Source organism: Micropterus dolomieu, linkage group LG13 (assembly GCF_021292245.1).
Source record: "Micropterus dolomieu isolate WLL.071019.BEF.003 ecotype Adirondacks linkage group LG13, ASM2129224v1, whole genome shotgun sequence".
Taxonomy (NCBI): domain Eukaryota; kingdom Metazoa; phylum Chordata; class Actinopteri; order Centrarchiformes; family Centrarchidae; genus Micropterus; species Micropterus dolomieu.
The window spans coordinates 29,942,965-29,962,972 of record NC_060162.1 but is presented as its reverse complement, the minus strand read 5'-3'; the positions used below and the strand labels follow the sequence as shown (position 1 = coordinate 29,962,972).

The 20,008-nt window shown below is 37.1% G+C and overlaps 1 protein-coding gene across 2 annotated transcripts in view; it reads left to right on the top strand.

Annotated features, from left to right (window-relative positions):
• Nucleotides 1-446: 446 nt before the first annotated feature.
• syk (spleen tyrosine kinase) overlaps nucleotides 447-20,008 on the top strand; it is a 32,970-nt gene continuing 13,408 nt past the window's right edge. The window contains exons 1-8 of one of the 2 annotated variants that reach the window (XM_046067416.1): nucleotides 447-632; nucleotides 6,347-6,818; nucleotides 7,478-7,638; nucleotides 12,063-12,201; nucleotides 12,748-12,829; nucleotides 12,994-13,049; nucleotides 14,920-14,982; nucleotides 16,310-16,391. In XM_046067416.1, coding sequence (XP_045923372.1) covers nucleotides 6,417-6,818; nucleotides 7,478-7,638; nucleotides 12,063-12,201; nucleotides 12,748-12,829; nucleotides 12,994-13,049; nucleotides 14,920-14,982; nucleotides 16,310-16,391 — 985 coding nt within the window. In that variant the 5' untranslated portion in view covers nucleotides 447-632; nucleotides 6,347-6,416. Of the gene's footprint in view, nucleotides 633-6,346; nucleotides 6,819-7,477; nucleotides 7,639-12,062; nucleotides 12,202-12,747; nucleotides 12,830-12,993; nucleotides 13,050-14,919; nucleotides 14,983-16,307; nucleotides 16,392-20,008 lie in introns of those variants that run through there. The other variant, XM_046067417.1, reaches the window with a different exon arrangement.

The window sequence follows — 20,008 nt, the reverse complement described above, 5'->3', positions numbered from 1 at the left end:
CTTTATTTTAGAGGTAAATATTGTATTTTTACTTCCACTACATTCATCTGACCGCTACTGTATAGTTGTTAGTTACTTTTCTGATTCACATTTTTATGTTAAACATATGAAGACTTATATGATGCATGACATATGATGTGTGCAGATTAAAGTACCCAACCACCTATACAAGCAACAACATATAAATGAAAAATTATGATAAATTAAATCACAATTTAATTTAATGATAAATTAAACAATGTATATAATATATCATTCTGAACTCTGCAGTAATTAAAAATGTCACTTGTGGCAATGCATTTGTCATATAATTTCCTGCTTGCAGCAGATGTGGTGGTCAGTGTTCAGATAAAAAAGGGAAGTAAAAAAATTAAATTGTAAGGAAGTCGTTCAAATGAGGAAGTTTCAGTGCTCTACCACCTCAGTGTGTGTCAGTACACTGACTGTTAATTTGCTCTAGCTGGGAAAACACGCCAGATCAACTGAGTGACATGTTCATGTGGTTTTGAGGAGTCAGGAGCTGGCTGAATTTAAGATGACCTATTAACATGTTGTTCGGACTGCTGATGGACTGAAGGAACCAAACTAGAGGAGGGTCAACATTCGGAAACAACTTCATCACATTGTATTCAGTAAGTGCAGTGTTAGTGTTTTCTTTTTTGCCTGGTTAATATACACTTTTTGGATTTTATCACCAAAACTTCTTGTTCCAAAATGTTCAACTTTTTTGTGTAACCCAAGAATTACAGTTCCATTTCTTACAGGGTGTTATATCTCACCATGTTATTTCACCTCTCACTTTGCTGACTTATAGGTGAGATCAGGCCACTTTTCCCCAGTGCAGTTGCCATTGTTTAAGGAAATTAATAATTATCTTCAAATGAATAAAACAGATAACAGCACAGAATAATTTCATGTGTTTCTGAGACAAATTCATTGCCTTGGTTGTGGTTAAGCAGACATTGTTGCTGATTAATACACTTTTATTAACATAGCCCACTGATAGTTTTTTCTTAAATTAATATGTTAGGACTCAGTAAAGGATTTCTTACATGTTGGGTGCGGACTCAGTATACTAAGACTCTTTTATGTTCATGATAGAGTTTGTCCAGGTTTTTGTTAGTGGTGTAAAATAATGGACATTTAACAAAGAACTGTACTTTAGTTCAATTTTAGGAACTTTAGTATTTAGTATTTTCTGCTGCTAAAAACATATACTTCACTACATTGCAGAGGGAAATATTTTTTACAAATTTTTTTGACAGCTGTATTCACTTTGTACATTAAAAATAAATATAAAAAAACATGAGAAGTTTATAAAATACAATGCATTATTAAAGATTCAACCAGAGTTGCAACCCCAGTGTCTACTCTACCCTTGTCCTATTTGGCATGTCTATGAATGGTTAGACATTTCCCACTAAATTCATTTCAATAACAGTTTGAGACGGAATAGGATAAAAGCATACATTATCTCACACAAAAAATTGCTTATTGATGTGTGTAGCACAACTTTATCTTGCGTCTTTCCAACCACATTAATCATCTCATGACTCCCCAGATTTCTGTTGTGACCCTTTAGAGAGGGCCGAACCCGAGTTTGGGAACCATTGTATTAAACCACCTAACTGTATATAATATATATAGTATATAATATACCTAACTGGAAATAAGGTGGTTAAAACTACCTTCATATTGAACAGCTACAGTATTTTAAATATAATATATTTTAAATATAATAATACATCCACACAATGGTCATTTCTCTGTAGAAGAGGTATTTTTACCAAAATTTTTAAGTGCATTTTGATCATACCTCTGTACGTCACTTCAGTAAGATTTAAAATGCAGGACTTGTGCTGGTTCTTATACCAACACTGGTCTTTATAGTGTACATGAAAAGATTTGTATAGGCATGACTTATATTGTTTTGTAATCTGGCAAATTCTTCTAGCATGATCATACTTTCATGTGTGTTTAGAGCTACTGGAAAGATGATCACAGGAAGCAGTTGGCAAGCCAAGTAGAAAAAACTTTCTTTAATTATTATTTCACCACAAATTGCAGGGAGGGTACTTCTTTATCTGGTTTTTCATATCGGCAGAGACAGCTACTCTTGTACTGATGAACTCAGGACTTGACACACAGCCATATTTATTATTAAATATGTTTGCCTTAACATAACCAATGTATCCAGCCACTTTAGAGTCGTTATAATTATGGAGAGATGCTTCTTTGAGAAGAAAAGAAAAAAGGCAGAGATGTAAATTTGTGTGTGTGTGACGCTCATATTTCTTAAATAAAGCACTAATCCTGGATTCAGATATGTGTTATATTTTATGAATGCAATTGTTTGTGTTTTTATTTTGACATTGAGATATTATTAACAACAATATTAGTAATCTGTGTGCTGTTCGTTGCTGCTCAGCAAAATTAACTTACCATCATTGATGCCTACATTTTAAGGACCATAAATTGAAGTATATTAGTATTTATCTAAGACCAGAGTATAAAAACTTTCAAAACATCAAACATAACATAAAAAATCTGAGTATGAGGGCATCAAAACCCTGAGTGTAATCTGACTATGTCTGACTATGTGGCAGAGTGAACATGTTGTGCTGCTCTTGCCATGTAAGGTATGAATATGTCATTGCTCTACTTTAAAATAAAGTGAAAACTTTAACTTCAAAAAACTTAATGAAAATTTTGGTGAAACTGACCATTTCATTAATTATTTTGTTCTGTTATAGATCTTCAGAGTGATGTTCAAAATGTCCTCTGTATCGTTTCTAACAATACTGTAATACAGTTTGTCTCTGGAAGCAGGTCATTATGCTACTGACAGCAACTTCTCTTATGGCGTACATAGAGATGTACACGTACTTATATTCAGTCAGACACTACAGCAAAACGCAAATCATACACAGTTAAAGCTGCAAGCAGCGTTGGGCGGTCCCTCGCACATGTAGCACGTCGAGGTGTGAGGCCACCGCGTTGCAGATTCTGGAGCTCTGCCAGTGTGGCTGTGAATCCACACTGGCAGACGCGGGCCACACGGGCTTCGGACACTGCACAAACAATGATCACTTCCTGTGTCCCCAATGTGGTGCTACATAGCACTTTGCACTATGACTATAACTGAACATGAAGATATGTTCGGGGCGGGACTGTTATCAAGCACGTAAAGTTTGGTGCAGATGTCAGCATGTAAACTGAAGTTAAAAGAACTTCCTCTTTCATGGCAAATCATCGATTTTGGACGCCACGCCACAGGCACGGTGTTTCACGAAAACTCACCATTTGTACCACTTTTAATTGTCAATGGCTTTAGAGTAGACAGGGAAAATCTGAAGTCGGTCGGACTAATTCTCTTGGAGGAGTTTGTTAAGGTATGGAGTGTGTTTTAAAAAAAAAAATCCAAAATATCCATAAAATTCAAAATGGCTGACTTCCTGTTGTGTTTAGGGCCTCACTCCAAGAGGCTTTTTTGTACATCTGGACATGATACATGTGCCACATAAATTTCGTACATGTAGGTAAAACGTGCCGCAGGGACTGCTTCGTTGAATGTCACTTCCTGTTGCCAGCAGGTGGCGCTATGTCTATGGGTGAATGTCGGCATGTACATGTGTTCAGAGCAGTACTCTTATCAAACGTGTAAAATTTGGTACAGATCTGAGCTTGCACAGTCAGGTTACAACAACTTCCTGTGTCATGGCGTAGTGTGGGACCGTTAACTGCAAATTCACTTGTTTTACAACATGGCTTCAGCATCGTGTTAAGGGCATTCTGGGACACTTTTGAAGTTGATATGGCCAACCAGCTAAGAGTAGTCCATCATAGCATAAAACGTGACATTTCCTGTTGCCAGCAGGTGGCCCTATGACGTTGAATTTATGATAGCAGATGGATGTGTTAAGGGCGTGACTCATATCCATATCAAATTTGGTGCAGATGTGAGCATATACTGAAGTAACAACTTCCTGTTTCTTGGTGTTTCGTCGATTTTCGAGGCCACGCCAGGGGCATGCTCGTGTATGAAAACTCACCGTTTGTACAACTTTTAATCATCAATGGGTTTAGACTGCACAGCGGAAATCTGAAGTTGATCAGACTAGTACAGTGTGTACAAGTATGTAAATCGGCAAAAATGACCATTAAATCCAAATTGCCGACTTCCTGTTGGATGTCGGACATCGCTCCAAGAGGCTTTTTTATGCGTCTGGAATTGATACATGTGCTACAGAAATTGTGTACATGTAGGTAAAACTTTGACTGGGGGCTGCTCTGTAGGGGGCGCTAGCAAGCCATTTTGCCACGCCCATGCGCGAAACCCATAAAATACGAAATTTTTCGCTGTGTCTGAATTATGTGCAAAGTTTGGTGCATTTTTGAATATGTTTAGGCCCCCAAAATTTCAGTTCAGTTTCAATAGGGACCTTGCACGGTTCGTGCTCGGGCCCTAATTACATGTAATCATCCAGAGCTAAACTGGAAGAAAACAGAGTCATAAAGAGAATTTCTTGAGTAATAAAGACCCTTTATATATCAAGTTATTATAAGAACATAACACAGTTTGCTCTCAATAATCCAACATGTTTGTAGTTGTCAGGTAGTGTAACTACTAAGCTGTGTAATGTTGGACCCCAAATTGCTCTAGATGTGCAGGCCAGATTGTATGACAGTTTCGCTGCAGTCTCTGTTTGAGTGTCTACATAGGTAATTGACAGGCTCTGTGAAGGACTCAGCCTTGGTACATGGTACAGGGCACCCCAAAATTGTGAATTTTAAACTAATAATATAATCTATAATGGAAGTGTATGTTTTACTCTTACAGGTTTTAGTGTTGACACTCTTTGACTGATTTAAGTGTTCAGCAGAGTGATGGCCTGTGGGAAGAAACAGTTCCTGTGTCTGGTTGTTTGTGGTATACAGTGTAGCGCCAGAGGGAAAAAGTTGGAACAGGTTGTGTTCATGGTGTGATGTTTCCTGCTCATTTCCTGAATGGAGAGCAGGTTGGCACCAATGATTTTTTCTGCAGTCCTGACGGTCTGTACTGTCTGTTGTAGTCTGTTTCCATCTTATTTGGTGGCTGATCTCAACCAGACAGTGATGAGTTTGCAAAAAACAGACTGGGTTATAACTGGACAGAGTATAACTGGATCAGAAGCTTCTGAGGCAGGTTGAACTTCCTCAGCTGGCACTGAAAGTCTATCCTCTGATTGTGGATCCCAGAAACCTGAAAGAAAGGAAGTGCAGGGACCTTGAGACGATCAGGACATCTCCCATCCAGACCACCAGACTAGCCGAACCAAATGTTACTGCAAGCAGTGTGATCAGACCACAAGCTAAAAAATTATATTATTAATTATTACATCATAGTAATAATAATAATAATTATTAAATCTGTTCACCAGTGCTGTCTCTGTGCTATGATGAGCTCTAAATCCTGACTGAAAATCCTCAAATAAACTATTGCTCTGTAGAAAGTCACACAGCTGTTTAGCAACTGCTTTCTCCAGAACCTTAGAGAGAAATGGAAGGTTAGATATAGGTCTATAGTTGGCTAAAACATCTGGATCAAGTTTGGGCTTTTTCAGAAGAGGTTTAATTACAGCTACTTTAAAGTACTGTGGTACATAGCCTGTTGATAAAGATAGATTGATCATATCTAGTATATAAGTGCCGACTAAGGGTAAAACTTCTTTAAGCAGCCTAGTCGAGATGGGGTCTAAGAGGCAGGTTGATGGTTTAGATGAAGAAATTATTGAAGTTAGTTGGTAAAGGTTGAGGGAAGCAAAACAGTCTAAACATATATCTGGTTCTTAATTTTGAAGATAAACTGGTACCTGTTGAGGACAGGAGATGATGGATTTTGTCTATAAAAATTAGAATTTCATGAAGTCGTTACCACTAAGGGTTATAGGAATACATGGCTCAATAGAGCTGTGACTCTTTGTCAGCCTTCCTTAATACATTATGAAGGACCTTCCTATAAGACTATCTTGCCAGGTTAAACGAGATTCTTCCAGATTGCTGGAACACCAATCCCTGTCAAGTTTTTGCAAATTTTGGGGCTGGGGGTTATACCATGGTACAAGAAACACCATGGCCAAACTTAGGAAATAAAAGCGCACATTTTGACAGATGCAGCAAACAGTTTAATGGTGCAAGACTGTGAATGTGTGTGGTTCTTCTCACAATGATAAGTGACGATCATTTGGTCTTTCTGAACTTAAGCTCCATTTTTGTTGTACACTGAGGAGCATCCAAGCTAAATATCACATATACAGAAGTAGTGTTCTCTGCTCACTGTGTAAATGGTTGTACATTTGTATTTTAGGATAACTGTATCCTGGTGGATGAATTTTGTGAGAGGACTTCCTTAAGGGAGCCAAAATCCAGAAGCCAACATGGCTGACATGGTAAATACATTGCCATTCTTCTATGGCAATATCACCAGGGAGGAGGCGGAAGACTACTTGCGGCAGACAGGCATGAGCAACGGCTTATACCTGCTACGGCAAAGCCGAAACTATCTTGGAGGCTTTGCACTGTCTGTGTTGCATTCAGGCCGCTGCTACCACTACACCATTGAAAGAGAACCCAATGAAACATATGCTATTGCTGGTGGTAAGAGCCACAGGACCCCTGTGGATGTGATTGACTACCACTCCCAGGAGATGGATGGGCTTGTGTGTCTGCTAAAGAAGCCCTGCAACAGGCCCAAGAACATGCAGCCAAAGGTTGGGCCATTTGAAGACCTGAAGGAAAAACTGATCAGGGAGTATGTTAAGCAGACCTGGAACCTTCAGGTTAGTTTCAACTCTGTCCTGTAAGCAGATGAAAGGTCATTTGGAATATCTAAAATGTGAAGTAGATCAAGAGCTCAAAAGACAGTCAGACTACTTATTAAAAAATATGTTTTATTACATCTTTGGATTTATCTGTTATGATTACATTGTACTCACCAAAGTATTTACTGAGATTTTGAAATGCTAAAAATTAGTCAAGAAGCACAACCAGTCAGACAATCACATAGTTTGCGAAAGAAGCTGGTTATCTAACCTTATCTATCCTTTACTTGGAGGTAAAATTGAAAGCAATCATACCTGAAATGTCGCTAACAATCCCTAATGGCACATGATTCATAACTTCAAGTACGGTAGGTCAACGTTTAACAGGAAGTCAGCCTAACCTATACTTTGTGTAATAATTTTACTGTTGTGTTTCTTAGCCCATTTGACCTATTTTTAATTTGTTAATTTGAAATGACTGGTGAATGATTTACTTTGTTGTTACTTTACTGCTATTTCATGTGTTCAATTCCATATTGCACGCACACAACCAATGCTCCAAAGAAACGCAGGGTAGCCATCATGCAGATATAAAACCATAGATACAAGCAAGTGGCTTACTAGGCTTGCATATTCTTCTTATTATATGCATGGGCTCATAGTTTGTGTGTGTGCAGGGTGCAGCTCTGGAGCAGGCCATCATCAGCCAGAGGCCTCAGCTGGAGAAGCTCATTGCCACCACTGCACATGAAAAAATGCCCTGGTTCCATGGAGCAATAACACGAGAAGACTCTGAGCCCAGGCTTCAAAATGGCTCCCGTACAAATGGAAAATTCCTGTAAGTATCTCACAAGTGTCTTTGTACAGGTTTAGGCAGTTCTTTGGTAAATGGCGTAAAATGTATGTAAAACAAATGCATCCAAATCTCACCAATTATTATCCAAAGCTCACAATATCCAGAATATTAAGAATATACTCACAAACATTCCATTCTCCACATTAAATAATCTAATTCAGATCCACCGTCACACAAAATCAAACCCCAGCCTGAAAAAAACCTACTTCATCACAAATGTTCATTTCTAGGAAACTTTCTTACTCTTGAAGTAATCATCTCAGGCAGGTTTTTCTCCCAAGTCCCACAACTATTTTTGCAAATTCAAACCTCAGCAAATCATTTCAAAAATTTTATCTGAATTATGTAGACCCTAAAAAAAACTTACTGTTTGCTTACAGAGCTTATTTGAATTTCTACATGGGCACTATCTAAAAGTCAAAAATTCTGAAATCCTGACTTGGGAGAAAACACCTCAAAGGATTGGGTTACCTCATTTTATACTTGTAATGACATCAAATATATCATTAAAACCATCTCAGGAATCCGTTTTACAAAAATGAAAACATGATATGGCTTCTAATTGAAAACATTATAGTTGCTCTTTTCAGATTAGAGGAAGTCTTATTTTGTGCTTCATTCCTGAAATGTTGCTGGATAAAATGAGTCACTGGCCATTTCTACTAGACAAGACCTATGGTATCTGTAGTTGGGAAACCTGTTATTCAAAGTGTGAAGGAGATTTATGCAGCTGTACAGGTTGTTACAGAAATTATTAAAAGTCTTAAATTAACCTATTTACTTTATTGTTGAGAAAAACGCTCATTAACTGCCCCTAGCAACTGCTACCGTAGCCTCTATGGCAACTTAAAAAGACATTGGTAGGATGGATATTTCACCCATTACTGATTGGTTAGGGCAAAATTAAACAAAACAGACAAGGTTGGATATTTCATCTCACTGTTGGGGGGACAATACATAGAAACATAATTAATACTAATAACATAATTAATAATTATAACATAAGTAATTCCTGAAGGGGACACCAAAGGTGCTGCTAAACATGACGGGTCTGTTGGTCAATAGACTGTGCAATCATTCTCCAGCCTGGTTTTTATCTTTTCTGCTTTTCTTTTCCTTGGAAAAAAAATCTGTTGTCTGGAAGAAATCGCATTCAATCCCAATGTAAGGCAGGAAATGTTCAGGAAATGGCAGGAAAAAGGCAAATGTTGCTACATGGGAACAGAGAAAAAGAACGTACCCTAAAAGGTTTAATTGTCTTCGTATTTACCAAATTACAGAAAAGAAGCACAATTAAACATTGCATGTCTGGATCAGTACAATACATATGAAAGGTGACTTGTGAATGATTTACTTGGGACTGCAAAATATGACAGGAGGGATGGAAATTGAAATTAAATTAGAGGACTGCTGAAAAGGATTTATAATTGCTGACCAAGGCAAAGCAGTTATGTCTTGCATGTCTTTGGAGCTCTTTGTTTAGATCCTGTTTATGTCCAAAAACAGCAAATACATTACCAAAGACATTCAAAAAGCTGCTTAATTTTGTTAAAGATTAGTAATATATGCGTTAAACTGCCTGGTATATCACAAAGCTCTTTTCCACTGCAGGAAGTAAACCTGGGGCTTTTAAGATCCAAGGTTCTTCCAGCTATTCCACTATATTTTACAACATCAAGTTTTTTTTTTAACTGTGGGACTGACTGCGTCCTTTTTATGTGCTGTTTGGTAGGCAATTGTAGTTAGTGGTTGTGCATAGTAGACAGACAACAATGGAAGAAGTAACACTGATATTATTTTTTCTTTTAGTACCTTGATGTATGCATGTTGTATCACCTCCTGAGCACAGCCCAAATCCAGATCCAGAAACTCAGTTAGTTTGCAGGTCTAGCTCTAATAGTTCCTTCCCAGATATTGTCTATCTGGACAGTTTAGCTTTTACCAAAAGCATGAAAGAACTGTGACAAAATGTCTGTTAAGATATATTGTTTTAAAGTTTACTAAAAAAATGTTACTGTACTGTTAATGTACTGTTTTGTTTTTGCCACAAACATATTTTTTTAGTTTTGAAGCTGATATAGTGATAGTGATTTACTATAGTGACTCTAAAGTTAAGACAATGGACACAGAACGCTTACAGTTGCAATGCTCCTTTCCTCATGGCTGTCATATAGCTCTGCTTTGTCACGGTGTGAAATGTGAATGAATGGAAATGCTACATAAGCTGTCATCCTAAATGAACAACTACAGCAGTACAATATGTCTATATATATTTCTATTTCAATACTTCAGATGTTTAAAATGTGTCTTTTGCTTTGTTACGTTTGAATGAAGCAAGTGTAGAGTATTTATAGCAGCTGAAACTTCAGTTGAGAGGCAGTGGTCTCGGCTAAGAAGAGGAACACACACGCACACACACACGCACACACACACACACACACACACACACTGTGGTTTCCGCACTGGCAGTTTGCAAGGGACTTCCTGAAGTAGCCAAACAAGAGAAAGAATGACAGCAGGGTGAGATGTGACTGGCCCTTTTCTCATGAAACGTGTAGGACAAAACTTTGTGTTCCCATTTACTTGCAAGGCTCGGGCTTACAAGAGTGGCCAGCAACACAACAACACATTGTTTCTTTCTGTAATGTTTTTTCACTTTGTATCTTGTTAGAATATAATTTAGATGACAAAAGGGACCAGCACAGTTGTAAATAATGACACACAGGCCATCTGTTTCAGTTCCTGTTTAGTTCCTGTAACTGAGCTTGTCTTTATTACTGTAATGTCAGTGCTGGTTCTTTCTCAGATGTTAATGTTTGAAAATAGCTGCACACATTTATCAACCAACAAGGTACAGCTGATATATAAGTAAGGTAACAAGTGGGGTTAAATACTATACTTCACTAGGCTACAAGGTGTTTTACATGGGCATATACACATTTTTGATACTTAAAGACTAAAACAATAAAGATAAAAGAAATAACAGTAATGAATACAAAAAGAGCAGGCATTAAGCATTAGTAAAACCCATGAGACAAAAAGAAAACCAGGTAATCGAAACTGAAGAAGAGAGTGTGTTTTTTCAGCTTGAGCCTGTGTGTAAGGATTTAATGATCTAAATGTGATGCATGTATGGCAACACAATTCAATTCAATTTTATTTATATAGTGCCAAATCACAACAACAGTTATCTCCATAAAAGAGCAGGTCTAGACCAACACAAAACAGAGCAGAATGATCGGTTCTGGCTTTTGAAATACCCCCAGTGAAATGAGAGCTTTGTGTCACATAACATCAAAGTCGTTCAACATTTACAGCCAAGGCTGTTTTCAGAGATGGAACCAATAAAAACGTTTTGAACCATCTGCTGCCGAGTGCTACTGGGATTAGGCATTAGACAAGTTCAATACATTACTAGTTAACAGTACAGCACTGTATGTACTATTTATCACAAATACACACTTGCACATAAAATTAATTATCTCACATTTCAGATAAAAATAAATATATGAAATGATGTATGTAATTTTCCTGCACAGCTTATCAGGCTTGCTTTGGTAATACTGTTGAAAGTTTGTAATTGATACTAGTAAAATATAAGTAAAAATCAACATAGAAAATACATGACACAAACTGAATTTGAAAGGTTTTATCATTATGTGACACAACATTGTAAACAGAAAAGCAGATTTTTACTTAAACAATTAGTGGTTTGGTTTGGTGTAAAGATTTAAATATATTTGTTTTTAAAGTTTTAAATTGGTTGTGTCTATGTGCTATTAGCAAATAAGAGTAATTTATAACAATTTGAGAAAGAGTTGTTGTTGAAATCTGTCCCTTTAAAGGTTAACATATCAAAAATTTTACATAAAGGTGCATCCATTCACCAAAGTTTTTAAACCATAAACCATGAACATTGATACATTGATACACTGGTACAGGTAGTGAAGTTACGAAGAAGAGCAAACATAAATACTCCAACTACTGCGTGTCTATTCTTCAGACTCTTCAAGTCAGGTCAAGCTTTTCTTGTAACCTTACCTTGTAAGGATGTATTTGCTATATGCATTATTCTTGATTTATTCTTTGTACTGATGACAATTGTTGTAATGAATGACTGTGTTCTCTTTATAATATTTTGTTCACAATATATTTTTGGACATTCGTTGCCCTGGACTAATTAAACAGTGTTTATCACCATCTCTTACCACACAGTAGCTGTGGATGTGGTAATAATGTTGAAACCTTGGGCTGAAATGCAATGGTTCAGTAAAAATTTGGATTTGAGCAATAGGAATAGCAAACTACATGCAGGTGTTGTCTTCTCTTCTACCGACATCACCTTCTTCTACTTTGTGACCTTTGTTCCATTTCTTCTCTTCATTTTCTTCTTCTTGTGTGTGCAGGATCCGACAGAGGGATCTGAATGGCTCCTATGCTCTGTGTTTACTACATGAAGGACAAGTCATGCATTATCGCATTGACAGGGACAGGGCTGGCAAACTCTCTATCCCAGATGGCAAGAAGTTTGACACCCTGTGGCAGGTTAAACTGGTTATTCTTTTTTTAATGATTCTCAGGATTAGGTTTAGGGTTGTGTTGCTCAATGCCTCAATCACCCATTTTATTCTTTCAGAAGTAATATTATGATTTTGTTATAGTTTCATACATATCCCTTATGGACACTGTGTTAAAACGTGCTGAGCACATTCAGGCTCCATGGCCAGATGTGTAGAAATACTGAAGTCAGGACCTAGCACAAAGACATGACATCAATATCCATCTCACTCTCAGAAAGAGTTGGACTATTTTACACATTCCTAGAAACAAAATTGTAGCTGCAGCCTAGCATGCTCCCCAGAGGACCAGAGGACCTTTACTCTAGCCTCACCCTCAGGGGAAATATTTTCATGTTTAGCCCTACTACTAGGATGTCTTTAAGAATAACAATGTCAACTCTGTCTTATGGGATATAATGAAATGAAGTTTTGTTTTCTGAATGTTTAAAAGACGCTAGTCTTGTGCATGTCCTCATGTCCTCCTGACCATTGTAATGAGTGTCTGATATATGAACTTCTCTCTTTACCACAGCTGGTGGAGCACTACTCCTACAAACCAGACGGCCTGCTTCGAGTGCTAACAGAGCCCTGTCCAAGACCTGATGGAGAAATTGGTAACAAATACACACAGCTTATTATAACATGTCTACAGTAAGAGTGTCATTCAAGTGAAATCCACTGCATATTAATTAAAATATATATAATATATAATAATATATATATAAGTGTAGGAATATATTCAAACCTGATCACCATTTGTTATATGCTGTGTTCATAGGGCTGATAGGGCGACCGCTGCTCCCACGGGACCATCCTGGACTAAGTTCTGCTCTTGTAAGTTCTTGCCTGTGCTTATGTGTGTGTGCGTGTGTGTGTGTAGTGGCATTAATGCATTTGCATATTATCATGGTCCTGAGCCGGTGTCCAAAAAACAGGAAGTAATGTAACCCACTCACTTACATGTCCCATATGATCAGTGAAAGGAAATGAGGATGCTGCCTTTAACTACCAAGATTAGAGATTTTGTTAATGACAACTTTGTGAAATGGGTTTAAATGATGGATGTAATTCTTTTATGTTTTGTCAAAATAAATTATGAATAAGGATTTCAGAGTTAGATTAAAAGATGTCTGTTCATCTTGCATGTGGATGGCTAATATGTAAACCAAATTACCAAAACCAAAACAAAAAATACATTTTCTCACTTCCTTCTGGAATCTATTCATGCAGATAGTTTCAGTTTTCAGTTTATTTGTTATTTGTTTTAGAATCTGTCTCTGAGATTATTAACGCAACCCCAACATCACAGAGCTCGGCTGGTGTCATACAAACAAACCCAACTGGGTAGCTATTATTTTATTACAAGGCATGTATGCCCATAAGATTAATTAAGCATAGCAAAAGAAATCACTCCATCTCTATACCTGACATGTCCAGATTTTCGCTCAGTTTTATGGTCATTATGTACCCTCTAATAGTAATAGAGCAGGTAATAGTTAAATAACTACAGTATACAGTCACTCTACATTCCCCCCAAACATCCAGATGGAAATACTCATGGTAGTGCTCAGTAGGTCATAGATACCCCATAATCATATAATAGGCACCTATTAGTTCTTTGTAAGATTACAAATTGTGCAGTACCTACACATATGTTTTGGTGCTTACTGTACTGGTACCCCATTAGCACAGCACATTAGACCGTAGTTCCAGAGTAATTTCACTGTACGTTGAGGGCTGTAATCAAAAGTTAAAAAAGGAAAATGTAACCCCTCCCTTAAACATATGGTAAAATGTCACACATCATGTCTAATGCCATTTAGTTCATTTTCACTGAATTATTAATGAATTTATTATAATTTAAGAGCATTTAGTACATAACACAGGAATAAAAATCAGTAATTCATAAAAATCATTTCTAAATTTAAGAGCAGGGATGAGTAATTTATGCACATAAATTACTCATCCCTGCTACTAATTATTAGTTTGAGCACATGGATTATTAGTTAAAGAGCATGAGGGAAGTAATTTGAGAAAACAAATTTAATAAATTGTTGGCTAAAAGTTCTATTTTTTCCCTGCTCTCTGTACATTTTGTGGTGCTCAAAACAAAGAAAAATTACCCTAGAATATACTGTATTTCAATATCTTTTTTCTGATTTTGCCAGATAATCTATACAGAATGGGCTTTCAACAGTTTTCACTGAACTTCTTTCTACCAAAGAAGTAGTCCCTATATGAAAACTGTGGAAAGTGTGTTCTGTGGATTAGCCGGGACACTGTTCTTGGAAAGAGATGTTGCTGTGGATTTTATTTACTGAGTATCACAGGATCATTGACCTCTACTGAATTAGGATGGAGGCAGAAACTCAAAGAGGGATATCTCAGAACCTGAGCAAATAATCTGTCTACATGGATAAATACCAGGAGAACCAACCCTTTCATTTTTGTCTCCCTCCAGACAGGCATACTGGACAGAGAAACCAATATGGAAATGTTGTATACAGTATATTTCTACTTTCTGTAGTTGGCAGTTGAATGAGTCAGTAAGATGTCTCAGTGTATGCTCTAAGAGATAAACTTGACACATCTTTCTTTGGAGCGAACCTTTCCCTTAAATCTGTTTTTACTGTAATGATCATATGCATGGCAATTACAGTACCAGGTCACCTTCTGATAACCTCTCTTACATTTTGTTTTCTAGCACAATGCAGCAGGTGGAATTCTCTCCAGACTCAAAACTGTTCCCATACCTGGCCGAAAAAAGGTGCACTCCTCCTGCCTCCTCACCTATTGGTCACAGTAGTGTGCAGTTTGTCTGACATAATAGTTGGCCTTCTTTTGTGGCTACAATCTAACACCATCTAGAGGTTACTCACCGCAATTACATCCTGAACCACAGCAGTCTTAGTCTGTGTCCCATTACATAGCTCGCTCCTTTTATGTGTACTGTGCACTTGGTTTAGTTTAGTTTGATTTAAAAACAAAAGAAAAATTATATGGCTATCTCTAACTACAACCAGGATGACTGACAATCTTCACAGGCAATTTGTATATGCATTCTGTAGTTTCTTAATAATTCACTATGTATGAACTAATCTAATTTGTTACTATTTATAAACAATTATTATAAAAATAATTTTGATACACATTTACCGGGTTCAATCCCCCACTGTGACCCATCCACCATTGTGTCCCTGAGCAAGACACTTAACCCCTAGTTGCTCCAGAGGTGTGTGACCTCTGACATGTATAGCAATTGTAAGTTGCTTTGGATAAAAGTGTCAGATAAATGTAATAAAATGTATAATTCTAAGTCAAAAAGCTACACTTTATGTGGCTCTGAGTTACTCCCCCCTTCAGCTCTGGTAAACCAGTCATTGCTGGTTAGCGTAAAACCCGTCATTACTGGTGCGCCAGCATGGGAATGTTGCCATAAACAGATTTACATTAAAGACTTACCTTGCAGTGATCAGCTTAATCATTATTGTGTGAACTTGTTTGGCAAGGGCTTGAATGTAATGGACGTTCATATATATGTAAAAGTCCTGCACTCCAGCTTTAAGTCCCTTGTATGATGCCACAAATGTGGTTGTCCTTATTAATATCAAATTATATAGTAATTTCCAGAATCTTTCCTAAGAAATCAGATTCGTATATCAGATCCTTTCTAGGAAATTATTACCAGTAAAATAAAATGTTAACATTTAATGCTTTGTTCAATTTGGGGACACAATTTGACACAAATTACAAAAGTATAATTTTCAGGAGTCTTAAAGATAAAACAATTACAATGAAAACTGTTTCCAGACTGTTCATTCCTTATTTATATATTTCTACATTTATTTATGTCAACTGTTTGTCTACGTGTAGCACCTTATCAACAAGGCAAATTCCTCGTATGTGTAAAACACTACTTGGCAATAAAGCTTCTTCTGATTGTGGTTCTGACAGGTTCCATAAAGAGTAGCATTTTATTGTTGTTTAGTATTGAATTAATTTACTTAGAGCAGATTATATTTCAGCAGTGTACACTGTGAAAATATGCTTTATTTTTACTCAATGTTCTCTCTTTTCTGATAAACTGATAACAGAGCAGAGGACCTCGACACAACACCACAGATAATCTCAATCCTTATGAAACCAGGGTGCCCAACAATCAAGAAGCCAGCAAAGGTAAGTTATTTAAAATGTAAAAATATTGTATTGTAAAAATACTGTATTGCACACTCTTTTCAGTGTCTGCTATTATTTAGATTTCTGTAGAAATGTACAGATGTATATTTTCTTTCCCTTTAAAGGGTCAGTCTGTGCAAATTAAACAACCCATTGGGTTCACTAATATGTACACACATATTTACTGTTGGACACCGGCCAATTTTGTTCTTACAACAGTGCGCATTCTAGTGAATTAGAATCATTCTAAATTTATTTCCATCAGTATACTGCCATGCTCCAATTTCCCTACATAAAGAAATACATTTTTCTAGAGGTGTATCATGGAGAAGGAGCAAAAGTTGTTGTCCGAGGTGGAAGCCAACACTTATTATATTACACATTATAGGCCAAGTCAATTAAAACTAGAAGTTTTACATTTCAATATGGACATTATCATGTACTCTATTGTAGGCTAGGGACACTCAGTTTTTATAGATGGCTATTTATTACAGTAATTGATGGGGATGAAAGGCTGTCAGTTTCATGGTTATTTAATATGTTTAGCCAAAGCATTAGTAAACAAATTTAAATATTTTAAATATTGTTGTCTATTAAAGCCTTTTTAATGAATACACTTACAGTGCTATGCATTTAGTTAACTGTTAATCTGTAACAAAAGTATCTTTCATCCATAAACTTTTAACTGAGCTCTGTCTCTACATCACAGTAACAACTTTATGTCCACTGACTGCCTGGAGGGTAGCTAGTGTTTGGAAGGGAGAGGAGAGCTGTGTGCTGCAGCTCAGTTTTTCCACCAGTGTTTTTGAGGGCGTGTCAGAGTAGCCGCTTGGCGAGCATTATATGAGGCGCATTTTGCTTTCGTCTCTGTGACGTCACAGGGATGAAAGGGAAGCGGCTGGACTACAAACAAGCTGTTTTCTGTGGGAGATGGGAACTCCCTTTGGGTTGGACTTTGGGCTTTTTCACTTTGCAAACCTAATTACATGCACTTCAATAACTCAGCAAGTAAGATATTTACAAAGTGCAAGGATCCCAGTACATTTTAAGGTTCAGTGTGTAAGTTCTAGTGACATCTAGTGGTGAGTGTTGCGAATTGCACCCCCACTCCCCTACCCATGCCAGCAGTATAGCTATGGTGCCTGAGACAGGACAAAGATGTCATCTATGAGATAAAAGAGATATAAATTATGTAAAACCAAATGTTCTTTTGAATATTATTGTTAATTTTTCATTAATAAACAACAGCCACATGAAGAAATGAAGTGCAACATGATGTCTCATACTCCTGTAATACATTATTTTACATCTTGGGAGTGTTGGCTCATCTGGACTAACATAGAAGAAAATGAAAATGAAGAAATTCTCAAAAACTATCACATCTAGTGCATCCAGTATGACCACTGACAGATACCAGGACAATGTAAGCTTCACTGTTTCTGCACCACAGCCCATTATAAACCACATAATACATGAATTTTACAAAGGCATTAGCTGGGGAGGATCAAGGCTCCCCTCGCTAAGCATGCAAATATTACCAAAATGTCTTTTTAATTTTTAGAAATACAACAGACATAATTTCAGCTTGTGGTAAAACAGTGCAACGCATTTAGCATGTGAAAGTACAAATTACATATTTGTGTGCACAGTGGGACGCAATATCCAATAAGGTTTTTTAAATGCAAATTCGGAAAGTATTCATTATTGGTCACTTGATAGGCACAGGTCTTGTTATATATCACCAATAGCAGTAAAAAGAAATACATGTTTTCCACCAGGGCAGTAAGATGTGAAGTTTAGCTGCTGATCTGAGCTTCCCTGCTGTTACCGTTTCATTACCAATAATATTCATCATCTGTTTGTCTCAGGAAGGTAGCAGCACATTTCTGTCCACGTAACAAAGCCATAACAGAGCGCTGGAGAAGAACTACATGAAGTTACAATCCACCTACATATTTTTTTCAGCGCAGTAAAAGTTTAGCTGGCTGATGCTTCCATGCTCTAAGCTAACGTTACGGTTTTATTGCCAATTAATGTTGCTGATCAGCTGGTTGTCTCACTAACGTAACCGTAACCAGCAAAGCCAAACCACAGGCTGGAGAATAAGTAGGCGACATGAAATTAATCCATATTTCACACCACTGACAGGGGAAACATGTCAAGTTTCTCTGTGATTATGGCCAGCTAATAGCTAAAGCTATCAAACAACAGTTTGCATTTGTATTGTTAAAGTCTGACAAACAAAGTTAATTACCTGTCCAGCAGAAAACAGACAACTTCAGCGCCACTTTGAAAACATCTGTCCCACATTAACGTTATAGCCTTCCATCTGGGAAAATCCACAAAATCCGTGATTTCAGCTGTCTGTCCCCACTCTGTCTGGCTGTCGGCTCTCGTGCTAAATAACACCTGTGTGCTCCTTCAGTTGTCCAAATGTCACTTCTCTTCTTCTAATAAACCAGAAGACTACTCAGAGACTGTATATTACTATTATTATTATTATTATTCCCTCTTCTTTTTCTTTGTACGTATTCAATGTAGTGACGGGCGTCTACACTACCGGAATTACACAAGCAGAAGAAGAACGCCGTGATGACGAAACGCGCTCGGTAGCGCTGTTTGTTCGTTGACGGCTACGGTAGAAACATGATGACAAAATACAGCAACCTCCACAGCGGTTATGTAGATAGAAATGTCTCATTCTAAGGTAATAAAAACATAACGGTTCATTATGTAAGGTCTTTATACACCACTGAAAACATAGTTATGGATCTTATATTGTATTTCTTTCAATAGAGCATCAGAAATATTACACACTGGACCTTTAAAAAAGAACGGAAATTATAAATTGTGACTCTGGCTTCTATTATCCCATCACTGCTGGCTGATGGAAAACCTTAGTCTTCCTTTAACCAAGCCTTAAAGTGGCATGGCCATATGAACACAATTTTTCCTTGTCGTCATTCCTCCTGTTTATATTAGCTATTAAAATTACAATTTCTAATGCACTTCAGCAGTCTGAGTAGTTTGTAGTACACCATAAGCCCAAATGATATGAACTTTGATCTTCAGATCAAATTAGTGATTTAGTGATGTCCTTTTATGTCTGACTATGTTTGTTTTCCTTTCTATCTGCTGTTCTCTCTTGCACAAGAGGTCTTTATCTAACTGACATTACTTGATTAAATAAAGATTGAAAATAAATAAGGGAATATAATAAAAATAATGAATTAATTAATAAGAATATCTTGTGGAGGAACGGTGTTCATCCGTCCAACAGAGTTTCACGGACTCGGCAAAAAGCAGTGAAGCTGTTCTGGAGACTCGTGGTGGCCTGATCTATACTAAGACAATTCATATTGGCTTTTCTTTTAACTTATCACGCATCTGTACCTAACTTATTTTTCTAACTCCGACTGCTGAAGCTTCATATTAACTTGAGAAAAACTTTAGATATGGAGAAGATATGGGTAGCAAAATGGCAGAGTAATGTTTGAATGTATGTAGAAGCCACTGACAATCTAGGCTTCTGGATTACAAGTTCACATACTGTACAAGACAGCATGGGCGCAATTGGGAATTTTGGGAGCATTCCTGAACGGCTGGTCCATTTCAGG